The sequence below is a fragment of the Artemia sp. Qi Xiang Cuo genome, chromosome 1 (assembly GCF_049724085.1).
Source record: "Artemia sp. Qi Xiang Cuo chromosome 1, ASM4972408v1, whole genome shotgun sequence".
NCBI classification, from domain to species: domain Eukaryota; kingdom Metazoa; phylum Arthropoda; class Branchiopoda; order Anostraca; family Artemiidae; genus Artemia; species Artemia sp. Qi Xiang Cuo.
This window is the reverse complement of record NC_142794.1, coordinates 48,833,469-48,847,331: the sequence shown is the minus strand read 5'-3', so window position 1 is coordinate 48,847,331 and position 13,863 is coordinate 48,833,469. Positions and strand designations below refer to the sequence as shown.

The 13,863-nt window shown below is 36.7% G+C and overlaps 1 protein-coding gene across 1 annotated transcript in view; it reads right to left on the bottom strand.

The window, feature by feature from the left end:
• LOC148956421 (calcitonin receptor-like) overlaps positions 1-13,863 on the bottom strand; it is a 308,161-nt gene that overhangs the window by 161,369 nt on the left and 132,929 nt on the right. Inside the window, exon 5 of the mRNA XM_089090777.1 lies at positions 10,935-11,061. Coding sequence (XP_088946903.1) covers positions 10,935-11,061 — 127 coding nt within the window. The remainder of the gene's footprint in view (positions 1-10,934; positions 11,062-13,863) is intronic.

The window sequence follows — 13,863 nt, the reverse complement described above, 5'->3', positions numbered from 1 at the left end:
GGCTAAAATGATTAACAACTCCGTAGATTATATAGTAAGCGTAGTTCAATGCAAGTGTTTACATATATTTGCTCTGATGAAAGAAGATGTGCAGAACTAGAGGAGCGAAAATATGTTCATGATGAGAGCGAAAAGTGAACAGTTGTAGAGTTTCCTTGGACCATTGTTCAGTAGATTCAGCTAAATCGTCAATAATCAGCCAAGAGTTTGGTTCAATAATGCTGAAAACATCAAGTCCCTGTATGAATTGTATCTGCACCAACCCTGATATGGCAATTGCTTTTATTTTATCGTATGACTCCTTCCAAAAACTGTAACAATAGTAAATTTCTTTCGGCTTTACCACAAACATTTTATCGCAGTTTTTAATTATTTTAGTTAAGAGTGTCGTTTTGCCTGACATTGATGGACCACACAGAAATTATCTAAATTGTGTTTCAAACTGCCAAGTGTCCCCATCAACAGTTCACCTACAACTAACCATAGACTATAGATGTCTAATGACTAAATAATTTCCCTATTACTACTCCGTTCAAGAATAATGAGATGAACAAAATCAATAAGGAATTATATTTTCTTTTTTTATTATACATAAAAGTAATAGCACTTTTTAAATAATACATTGAACATACAAAAGCACATTAAACAAGAAAAATACACTTTTTTTATTTATTTATAACAAAAATACAACATTTATTTTAAATAGGCACTTAAAAAAAATACTTTCATAAACACACTTTTTTTTAAAATTTATTTATAAAAAATACAAAATTTATTAAAATATACACACTTGAAATAATAACACATTTTTAATTTGAAATGGGGTCCCCGCGGGGGCGTCGGCTGCTGCGGCAGCCGAAGGCCAAGGGTGGCCGCTGAGGTGGCCAGGAAGCGCCACGGAGCCATTGCGGCGGGCCGGGGCCGGAGGGGGGCATTAAATAGCTTTAAATAGTGGAAATTATGAAGAAGAAATTGCTCTGCCTTGCACACATTGAAAATTGCTTGATAGAAAGAAAACAAAGAATTTAAAACACCCATTACTACCCACCCACCTTGTACTATTAAAGAATTTAAGTTAAGTTTTTAAGACCGAGTTGTTTTCTATACTCTACACATTCAACTCGGTCTGGGATTAGATAGTGACCGTGTGGTAGTACCTTCACACCATCCTCAAGTGAATAGACTTTGTCTGATATGGCCGACATGGCGTTTTTCTCAACTCTAAGTCTGTTGTTTTTAAATTGTAATTTGCAAATCGCCATAATTTTCACTCTTGGCACAAAATTAATTTCCATAGTGTTTGTGTACATACTCTTGTTGAAATGACTTTTTACAAAGAGTGTAGGTACCCCCTTACAAACTTGTTTGATATCCTTGTTGTGCGTTTCCACACAGTATACCTTTGGCCCATAAAACACACCACTGGATATCAGATCGCTACCTGTTTCAGATTTTAACATTAACAATTGATTTGGGGCCTGGCGTTTCACTAGCTCTTGGTAGAGGGATTCATTCCAGTTGGTGTAGTCCATTCGTGAGCTAGTGTACTCGCCATTTTCCAAATCATACAAAAATTTTTCAGTTTTAAATTTTAACAGGAAGGAATCAGTGTCCCGTAATACGCTTGAACTTGTCCCTCAATCGGCCATTGTACCTTGGATACATTATAATAAAATGATAACATGAGTTTTTCAGATATTTCCGTTATAGCACTCCCACCTGCAATATTTTTATTTAAAACAATGTTTCTTTTCTTACGATGTAGGAGAACCATATCAGAGTCTATGATTGTGAACGATGTGAAGTTTGGATCCGCAATGGTTCGAGCACAATCTTTGGGATTGGTTACAATGTCACATCGACTTCTGTTTCGTCCGCTTTCGCACATTTTACCGAAGGCTGAGTTCAATATGAGTTTATAGATTTCCTTCTCAACTTTCGTTTTCGCTTATGAACGCTTACTGACAAAGGTGTCAATAAACGTTTTCATGTAAAGCTTTTGAGCAAATTGGAGGGCTCTATGAATCTTTGTGACTTTGAAACCATCGGACACCATCCATTTCAATAGCACGTGATGAACAACGATATTCTGTTTCGGGTTGAGGTCGGCAATTAGTTTTTGTTTTGAAAGTACCCAGTGCATACTCCTATCCTCTACTAAAGATAAATTGTAGGGGCTCAGAGAGTCCCTACCCACTGGTCTATTTATGCACAGAAAAACAAAGTCTTTTACCGAGTCATGGATTTCCATGGGTATTTCACCGTCAATTACAAAAAACCTTCCCTTTGCCCCATTCTCCTCAACGCTAGCAATGTTGGGGAAATTTGAAGCACATGGATTGTTAAGCCATTTGTAATTGCCTCACGGCAAACAGTAGTGAGACATTGCTGATGGGTAAAGGGAATTCATATCCAAAAGAACTGCGTCTAACTTTTCATCGGTGTGCTGTCCGGTCGGATCAGTTTTCATGATACGGTCCCCGTGAAAAACATACCCACCCCTCATTGATCTCTCTACAAACAGATGCTGATCCACATTGGCTATCAGATCTATTTCTTCCTTGTTGATTTTAAGTATCAAGTCTATCAACAGATGAGGAGTGGAAAAATAATACCCTAAATCCAACCCAAATTCCCCATAGATTTTATCCGTATTTTTGCACACAATGTCCAGAAGAGTGAGTACGTCATTGGCCAAGTATAGTTTACAATAATCCCAAACATTTTTACACCCGCCCTTTGCCCAACCCCTCTTAGCAAATTCCTAGTCGCTAGTGGTGCACTCACTATCAGTAAGAGAATTGTAAAAAGCTTCAATGGGCAGTAATGAGACCTCATCTAGCCTTGAGACAAATTATTAGTTACAACATGTCGATATGCCCGGACACGTTAATAAATCATACAGTGCATCATTGAGGAAGTACCGTTTAAGAGGGGGAGGAATATCAAAATTGTCGATTTTGTGTATCGGAATCAATTGACTTAAGGACTTTAGGAAGAAACTGAAAGAGTCTAAAAAACGTATTTTATTCAGGCACACGTTACCCTTGTCAACTGTTTTCCACATGAATTCTAGCAGCAGTAGCTTCTCCGATGATTTGGGTATGATATTATGTGAAAAAGAACCATCTATCCATGCGTTATCTACAACTCCATCCTTGGCAATGCGGGCCAACGCCGGTAAAACAAACTTTAAGTCATAATTGGTATTGTGTATGAAAACCGGTACGAAATATTACTGTCTAACGTTTAAATTGCACGCCTGACGTGCAACCCCTCTAAAGTTACTCCCTCCCGATGTAATTTCCTGCCACAAATGATCAATGTCGATCACCTTCCTCCTCCCCCCAGTCCCAACACCATCGTCAAATTCTCCCTTGCAAACCCAACATATTTTACGATTTTTAATGGCCGATCTGTCATCTGGTGATAGGAGCATAGGAAAGTTTGTGTAACGAAGGCACAAAATTGCAACGTTCGCTGTTTTGATTAGACTGGCCAATGCCGAGCGCATGGTCTTCACCGCCCAACGACTCAACTACATCCAGCACTTGCATGGTATTACTGGAATCTCGTTGCGCATGAGCGTGAGACCCCTATGGCCTCATGTATTTTAAAACGATTTGGATTTGACGAATCGTACACGTCTGTGAGTTTCGCTTCACTGTCTAAAGCGATCTTATTGCTCTGTAGAAGCGTGTTCTGGAAATTCTTAAAACGTAAGATCCCTGTATCTCCGCTTACCGTTTCCACAGCCTGGTATCCATGACGTTTACAGTGTTTCATGTGATGCTTTAACTTTAAATCAGTTCAAAATCAGGACAGGCATGTTGGACAGTAATAGCGTACCTCATGATTTTTACCCTCACTTAAAACCCTACTAATATCTGTAATTGGATTAAAATGTCCAATTGAATCCGGCTCTGTGGGTGGCGTGTATAGAAGCCAAACCCATGCTCCACTGACTCAATTAACGAAACCCTCGCTTGAAATAATACATCTTTTTTATCAGAACGCTGACCCTCCTCATATTCTTTTTCATACTGCAACACTGTAATACCAATATTTAAATGTGCATTAGCCCACTCAAAAATATCTATTCCTTTTAATGTTACGGGAAATTGACCATTTAAACAATAAAAATCTACTTTAGGAAACTTTGACCCCTCCCTTCCATTAATTGCCAATTCTTCCAACTTTTTCGTGGAGGCATTTTCGCAGAGGGGTCTATATGCGGCAGATAAAAATGCATACTTGAAACACTGTAGCCTCGCATCGAAACAGATTCGTTGTACTCCCCTACAACCCTCTAAATCTGAATGATATTTTGATTCAATATTCTCAGCCCCACAAAGGATTTTATTTTAAAATAAAATCCTTTTTATATCTACAGACTTTAACGTTTAAACTTTCAATAAACAAAACCACCGAACCACTACCCCCTCGTTATAATTATCCACTTTAGTTTGAATGCTACTTAACCAAATCTAAAAAAACCTCCTCATAATTAGATAAATGCGGGCGAATTGCTAACATCTCTGATCTCTTGATGCTTTTAAACTGACCCTTACCCCCCACAACCCCATCTGTTGTTCAAGAACGGCTCAAATCTTGTTAACATATAAATGGGCAATGTCCAGGGGATGTGTTATTATATCCCCTGACACTAAAGAGTTAAAGGGGTCACCGAATTTTGCGCTGTAGACTTTTGTATGGTGCAAGGCAGAGTTAGAAAGAAAAAAATCTGGAAGTGGGAATACTTGTGGGGATATTGTTTCATTACTACTACTACTACTAGTATCATTAACCTCAAATGTAGGGGGTGGCATATAATCGTCAATAGCACCACCCCCAGTCTGTTCAATTGCATTAGTTGGACGTGGCGTGAAATCGCTCAGGTCACTTAATATGCCTTCCAGGGTGTTTGGGCATAGCTGATCAAGCAAGCCTGTATTGCCTTGTAATCGAATTCCTGTATGAGGACCCGGTTTATATGTACTAGTACTACTACCATCACCTAAATACTCTTTCATAAATTTATGTGTCCATTCTTGGTCCTCCACCATGTCTATGTCACAAGTTAGATCATCTAGGCTGGCCATGTCCCCAAAACAATCATTTGAAAACCCCTATGCCACTCCATATTATCAACAACTAGAGTACTCTCATCCCTAAACTCCACTGGCGGTGCAATGATTGGCTCAGGTCCACTAAAAATATGTGCTTTGTGACTTGATGGTGATGGCGGTGCTAATTCATTAATCTATAGAAAAAAAGATTTAGTTTCCATGTGAAATATCCATTATTTTATAGAGTTAAAAGACTATGTAAATTTTTCCACCCACCCCCCCACCCCCCTCAAAACTTAATTCCCCTCCTAGTATTATATTGGCTAGAACCATACTCTTTTTCATACAAATCTAAACCTTCGTGGATATTTCATTAGTAACGGAAGGGGCAGAACCCTCCATTCAACTCAATAATTGTCTTAATACCCCATTTAAAAAAAAGAACCTGACTCTTTTTCCTAAAAATCTAGCCATTCATTAAAATAGTGACCAGACTAGAAGCAGATTCCATTTCCTACAAATCTACCCCCTTCATAGATAATTCATTAGTATCGAGAGTGTTTGGCTAATAGCAATAAAATAGAGTACATTATAATAATATTTGCCAAGGAGCTGCCATTAGTTCAGTAAGAAGCGCTAACCTATTTCTCATGAACAATATCAATACATTTCTACTCACATGTTTACTAAATAAGTACCATTCCCCCTCCCCTTAAAACTTAATTCCCCCTCCCAGTATTATATTGGCTAGAACCAGACTCTTTTTTATACAAATCTAAGCCTTCGTGGATAATTTATTAGTAACGAAAGTGGCAGAACCCTCCATTCAACTCAATAATTGTCTTAATACCCCATTTCAAAAAAAGAACCTGACTTTTCCTACAAATCTAGCCATTCATAAAAATAGCGACCAGACTAGAAGCAGATTTCTTTTCCTACAAATCTACCCCCTTCATAGATAATTCATTTGTATCGAGAGTGTTTGGCTAATAGCAATAAAATAAAGTACATTATAAAAATATTTGTCAAGGAGCTGCCATTAGTTCATTAAGAAGCGCTAACCTATTTCTCATGAACAATCTACTCACATGTTTACTAGGTACTAAATAAGTACCATTTTTCACCCCGTCAAAACTTAATTTCCCCCCTGGCATTATATTGACTAAATACCTGCCCCACCCCTCACCCAATATAAAGTATTCAAATAGAGCTTAATCAATTTTATATTTCACCATTTTTATGTTATTAATTACACTGAAAATAATTGAGCGGAAAAACGCCCGATAAAAATTTACTAGTTGCAATGGCACACACAACGCAACGTTTGGCTAATAGCAAAAAAGTAAAATAAAAATAAAATCTGTCAAGGAGCTACCATTAGCTCAGTAAGAAGCAATAACCTATTTCTAATGAAGCATTTCAAGTCTAGTCCCATGTTTACCGGGTACTAAATAAGTACCGTTTTTCATCCCATCAAAACTTAATTTCCCCCCTCCCATTATATTGACTAAATACTTGCCCTCACCCCTCAACCATATAGAGCAGCCAAATTAAGCTTAATCAATTCTATATTTCATGATTTTTATGTTATTAATTACACTGAAAATAATTCAACAGAAAAAAAACCGATAAATATTTACTAGTTGCTATGGCACATACAACACAACGTTTGGCTAATAGCAATAAAGTAAAATAGAAAAATATCTTTCAAGGAGCTACCATTAGCTCAGTAAGAAGAAATAACCTATTTCTAATGAAGCATTTCAAGTCTAGTCACATGTTTACCGGGTACTACATAAGTACCATTTTTCACCCCGTAAAAACTTAATTATTCCCCCCCCCCACCCGTTTCTTCAAGACCCCTACTCCTTTTTCCTATGCGAAATTGTGAGTGCATTATAAATTTGAAAACTATCTGATAAATCAGTATTACCTTGGAAATTACAGGTAGGTCGGTAGAACCGGTTCGGGGTGCGAAGCAGATTACACTATCCCTCCTCAAGTTCATGGTTCTGATTATGTCCGTGTCAGTGCTAATTGGGCCGGCATCCACCTTCGAACGCTTTTGACTTGGTGTTTGAATATCAGTGTCCTGGAAATAAAAATCAATTTCAGTTTTTCACTAGGTAACTTGTAGCCTTATAGGCTTAAATCATAATCTACTTAAACTCATAGAAGAAAGAACGATAGTCCTAGGTGGAGCCTAAGCCAAATATATTTTAAATACAATGCATAAAGAAAAGAAATGAAAAACTATTTTGATTATTTAGTTCGTCTATAATTTATTCAGAATATTAATGGGGATCGCCCCTCCCCCCCCCAAAGCCCACTCCAAATATATTGAAGATATTGTTTGTATTTAAAGAAGACATTTGTTCAATTATAGTCTTAAAAACGAGATATTTCTGTAAGGTGCATAAGAAAAATTTAGAACCAAATAGCCTATACCTATATGGAATGCCGTTAAACATATTTTTTTAAATACGATACATGAAAAAAAAATACAGTTTTGTTTGTTTCCTTCATCTATTATTTATTCAGAATATTAATGAGGAGCCCCCCCCCCTTCCACAACTCCTCTTTTTTCTCTACAATAATTACCCTGATTATTAACAGAGTAGGCGATGATCGTCTCATTAAATTTGCTTAATTAAGACCGCAAATGAAATATGAAAAAAATTTAACGAGAAGCGACTATGTAGCCTTTTAGTCAAAATATCTAAACAGCTGTTATAGAGCATGCGAATTTTATCGTAGATATGTAATTATGGTTGTTTACTTCGTCTATTATATATTCAAAATAGTAATGGGGGGTAGCGCCCCTTCAATTCCACAATACCAAATCCCAAAAGATGACAATTACAGATCTTTTTAAATTATATATGGCACGGAAGATAATTGCTATCTGTTGAGTTAAAATAGAAATATGCATCGCGAACTAGCTTTCATTTTGCCAGAAACCTTTATACCTGGACATCTGGTATGAAAAACCTTTGGCCACTGCTCAAAGCAAGTCCAGATTTGGATATCGTTAAATGTTAATTATAATCACCAAATCCGAAAGACACATTAGCAGATATTTATAGAAAAAAAGGATCATGTTTTTATGATAATTCAAGAATAATGTATATTTACTTACCATCATGATTCTTTTGCTGTTCTCCATTAGAAAAACGAATAAATTTAATTGTAATAGGCTTAATACAAGTTCTATTAATCAACTGATACAGAAAGACCAATTTGTTCTATATTTACAGCAAGAAAATCACGAATATAAGCCCTCCAGCTGTAAACCAGTATTTCTAGAATGAGACCATCCCTTGAACATGTAATATAAGGAACTTTAATCTTGAATATTGAACCAGGAAAAAACATATTATGGTGATAGATGAACGAACTTGCTAAAGCATGTATTGTCTAAACCAGTCTGATTGCATTACAGAATCTCGTCCCTAGTTCCAAATATAACGTGTTTGATCGCTTTATAGGTCTATAATATAGAGGGATTGGTCACTTTTTGCAATGTGCTCGTCAAATATATAGATGCATGCCCGTGGTAAGGCATATTACGCAATCACTCGTCAAATATATAGATGCATGCCCGTGGTAATACATATTACACAATCACTATTGAAACCAGCACATAAGTTACTACTTATGTATGGTATATTTCGACAGTTGGATAATGTTTTGAAATGTGAATCAACACATGTAAATTAAAGAAGGAAGAAGCCAAGCAAAAATACTCCGTACAACATCTTTGTCCAATCCCTATGATAATTTAAAAATTAACAGGATTTTCGTGAGTTATACTTGATGTACTTTTTTTAAATTGTTATTAAGACCCGTTTTTAGTTCTACCAGATTTCTACTTCTCTTCATGAATAAAAAAGAAGACCAGTTTCCAGCCAGTAACTTGTGAAGTTTTGAACTCATGAATAGGCTCGAATCTTTTGTAAGTTTAAGCTGTGATTTGAGAAAGACTGATGAAAACATTAATGTTTGCGGTCAACATTGATCGCGCCGGCGGCGCGCCGCCGACATCTTACCGTGGGCGCGGCGGTGGCGCGCGTTTTTGGACCCGCCGCTGCCGGTCTTCCCTCATCGGCGCGGCGCCGGGGTCTAGTTTTTTTAAGCCGGAAAATACCAGGATACCGGTTTAAAAAAAAATATATATACGGAGCCGTTTTCGAGAAAAAAAACGAGAAACAAAGAAATAGACGGGTAAAAGATAGGCCATAGCGAGAAAAAAAATATGCGAGTAGAAAATAAGTGGCAGCAAAAATTACAAGCGATAGCGAGAAAGCGAGTATCAGAACGCGTCAAAAATTAAGTGAAGAACAAAAAAAATGTGCTGTTAGAAGACAAGAGACAGTGAAAATCAATGCGAGGAAAAAATGAAAGCGAAGAAGAAAAAATATTACGTTAGAAGAAAAACGTCATCAAAATGTGGCACAAAACCCAGCACAAACATGCAAAGATGCCATTAATTACGCAACTATTACTTAAAAACCATTGGGACCCTTCAACGTTATATGCATTCCCTGTGAAGCCCTCCATTTCCCCGAGGAAAGAGTAGCAAATAAGGTGACTCATTTGAATGTTGCTACTTACAACCAGAATCAATATATACAAGCCTGCCACATGCCAAGTGCTGGGGCCCAGCCTCAAATTCGGCTACATAGTTTTTCTCTTCTTATAATTGAAATATTGAAATTTCTGACCACAAGAACAATCTAAAAAGGCTAAAAATTTAAGAAAGAATTTGTATTTTTCCTAGGGTGGTTGTATTGAACCTATGGGGACGCCAAGACATCAAGAAGAGGTTCATATTGTCTGTGATTAGAAGAAAAGCGACAAAGACAATCAATGTACATAAGCTTACTGTGTCCTGGCTTCAAAATCGGCTACATATTTATGTATATATTTTTTTTTTAACTGACATATTGACATTTCTGGTGACAAAAACGAACTAAATAGGTCAAAAAAGGGGAATTTAAATTTTTTTTTCCAGTGTGGTTGTATCGAACTTATGGTAGCGTCATAACATCAAGAAGAGACTGCGGTTAGAAGACAAGTGAAAAAGAGAATCAATAAATACAAGCCTATCACGTAGCCATATCGGGGCCCAGCTACGTAGCTGCCGGGCTCCTGGTACTCTTATCTCTTTAAATGGGCTCTACGAGCCCGAAGTGTCGACCAGGGAGAGTAGACTTCTGTCCAAGTAACCCATGGAGTCATAATTTGATCAAATATCTTTTCCAAATTTGAGATTTATGAATGCACGAAACATTCAAAAATTGCGTAATAAAAAGAATTTGACAAGAAATTTAATCTGGTCCAGAAGCTAAAAAATTGAGAATTATGGAAAGTTGCATGAATACAGCCATATTTTTGACAAGGGAAGAGGGTAAGCAACATTAAACATAATTCTTTTTTTTTCGGAAAGGGGGGGGGGTGAAATCCAAATAAATTTTTTTTGTGTTTTTTCTGCTAAGTATTCGCAACTAATATATTTATATTAATAGTGAACTTTAGGCTATTTAGCAGATTGCTGTGGGAATATCAATTCTGAGACCATCAAAATATCATAGGATTTTGAAACAGTTGAGCTTTTTTTTCCGACACTAAAATTCTCCGCCCTTCATTACTGAAGGGCGGAGAATTTTATGCCATAGGCCCCATTTCCTTGCATCCTTGAATTGTTGCTATACTTGTAGCGACCTTTGTTATATTTAAGTGGAGAAGAGGTGAAGTACAAGAGGTTCTAAAAGCCATAATTCTTATTGAATTAGTTCCTGATGTATAAGATTAATATACTCTACAATATAATAGCAAAAACAAAATAGAAACGCCTAGACTTACCATATTTAGCATCAGAACTTTTGGTTTTTCAATAACTTGTTTATATAGGACTATCCACATTACATCGGTAAATAGGAAAGACAAAAAGAGGTTCTTATGGATTGTCACTCGGGTACACTGAAGAGAACTGAAAAAAAAATATTACTAATGACATGTATTTAACTCAATATTTTACCTTTGTAGAAATTCCTAATCAATATACTAGCCCAAAAGAAATTCCTTCCACTTTAATCGTGGTTGGATCTCTGTTTAATATTTCAGTATAAGATTACTTGAAAAAGTGTAAAATTATAGTAGATTATTCAGATTTATCAAATATATTCAGTAGACTCTTGTGATAATATCTCTGGACTGTTATTTATATATGATTATTGATCGCGATTTGGATTACTGAAGCAGGAATACGTAAGCAGTGTATATATGTCTTGAAATTTAATTCTGCAATGGAGGATTTTTATTTATATATTTTTCATACGGAAAACCTTGAAACCAGATACTTAACTATGCAATTGGTATTTAATGTGACATTTCGGAAATCAGTACGAATCATTTCTCTGAATGAAAATCTTTTTTCATTCAGCGTTGCTTGCAAGTGAAATACGAAATAGAATTTAGACTCTTGTGATAATATCTCTGGACTGTTATTTATATATGATTATTGATCGTGATTTGGATTACTGAAGCAGGAATACGTAAGCAGTGTGTGGGAGGATTGAAATTTTTGAAAAATGAATAACTCAAACGAAGCGACTATAGCCTTAGCTGAGGCTATGCCTGAGGGTACAACCAGTGCTCAGTTTTTAAGGGAAATATAATTTCAAGCTAGATCTGATACCATGATTAATTGAGACTACTGAAAAGACTTTGCCGGACGTTTTAGTGAAGGTTACATCAGTTGAAAGCCAGTTTTCTTCTTTGAACAAAAAACTATCTGAAAATGTCAAAGCTTGTGAAGAGATGAAAGGAGAAATTGAGATGTTTCGGAAGAATTTACGAGCAGCTACCATGCGGGTTGACGCATTTGATGAAGAACTGAGAAGATGTAATGTTGTCCTATATAACTTCAAACCTATTAATCCTGCTATATATACGCTGAAGCAAGAAATAATCATGGTTCTTAATAAATGTCTACCGTACTTAAATCTGAACCGTTGTGACGTCAAAGACGTGTTCAGAATGCGTGCGGAACCAGTCTTACTAAAGATGAACTCTGTTGAGTTTCGCGGGATAATTCTTAAGTCTAATCCCCTTTTGAAGAGGAATAAGTTGTCGGCTGCCCCTGATTATAGTGCCAGGCAAAGGGAAGCCCGTAAAACCCTTAAACCGGTCTTAGAGTACGCTTTGTCGAAACACCACCAAGCTAGGCTTAGGTGTGAAAAGTTATACATCGACGGCAGAGTGTTTGTTTATGACTTTCCTTGGGAATGTGTTAAGGAAGTAACCACCAGCTCCAGTGAAGTGAACAAACAGGGGCCTCCTCGAAACGGGTTAGCAGAAACAAGAGAAGTCGAACTAGCTAAAGAACCGGCTAGCGAAAAAACGAACATTTCCGTCGCTGGCAGAGTGGTGTCTGAAAGCTCTGAGAGTGATAGTAAAGACGAGAGTGATATCGAGACGGTGATCGAATTTAATATACGTGATCCGAAACCAAATTTCTCGAAAGGGATTCCGCGTCCTGTCCGGAATTCTCCAATAGCTGCGAAAAATACTGAAAAGTGAAAAGCCTGGGAGGTCATAAGCCTGGATGATCGAAATCGTATTGATGCCCGTAATGTTCCAAGATAGGACTCTAGATCTGGCGGTGGAAGAGCTAACTATAGAGGTCAGTCGAGGAGCATCAGAGCTGCGTCATCAAAAGATTATTATAGACTTTCATACTTACCTGATGAGCCAGAAACGCCCTTTGTCCTGCCGTCACATGACCAGCTTGTTCTAAGTGAATAGGGACAGTGTGGCCATGTTCACCCTATGTGAGTAATCATATGGAATGTCCAGGGTGTGAGAAATATGATTGAACGAGCACTGAAGGACTAAGGTGGTTCTTGTATTATTTCTCTTGTGGATTCGTGGCATAGTGAAAATACAGTACCTTATTTTGAAAGATACTGTGTAGAAAATGTGGCACGAAAACCAGCCAAGAATGTGAGATATTATGGAGGTATTTTGTTGTTAATTAACCAAGGCCGTTTCCGTAAACATTCTCGAATTTCTAGTGTATCGGAGAATATTATATGGGATCGGATTCATCTTGCTAGTGGTAAAGGTTGATTTTGTGGTCAGTTCTGAAGAGAACTGACAAAACAAATATTACTAATGACATGTATTTAACTCAATATTTTACCTTTGTAGAAATTCCTAATCAGTATACTAGCCCAAAAGAAATTCCTTCTACTTTAATCGTGGTTGGATCTCTGTTTAATATTTCAGTATAAGATTACTTGAAAAAGTGTAAAATTATAGTAGATTATTCAGATTTATCAAATATATTCAGTAGACTCTTGTGATAATATCTCTGGACTGTTATTTATATATGATTATTGATCGCGATTTGGATTACTGAAGCAGGAATACGTAAGCAGTGTGTATATGTCTTGAAATTTAAATCTGTAATAGAGGATTTTTATTTATATATTTTTCCTACGGATAACCTTGAAACCAGATACTTAACTATGCAATTGGTATTTAATGTGACATTTCAGAAATAAGTATGAATCATTTCTCTGAATGAAAATCTGTTTTCATTCAGCGTTGCTTGCAAGTGAAATACGAAATAGAATTTAGACTCTTGTGATAATATCTCTGGTCTCTTGTTTATATATGATTATTGATCGTGATTTGGATTACTGAAGCAGGAGTACGTAAGCAGTGTGTGGGAGGATTAAAATTTTTGAAAAATGAATAACTCAAACGGAGCGACTATAGCCTTAAC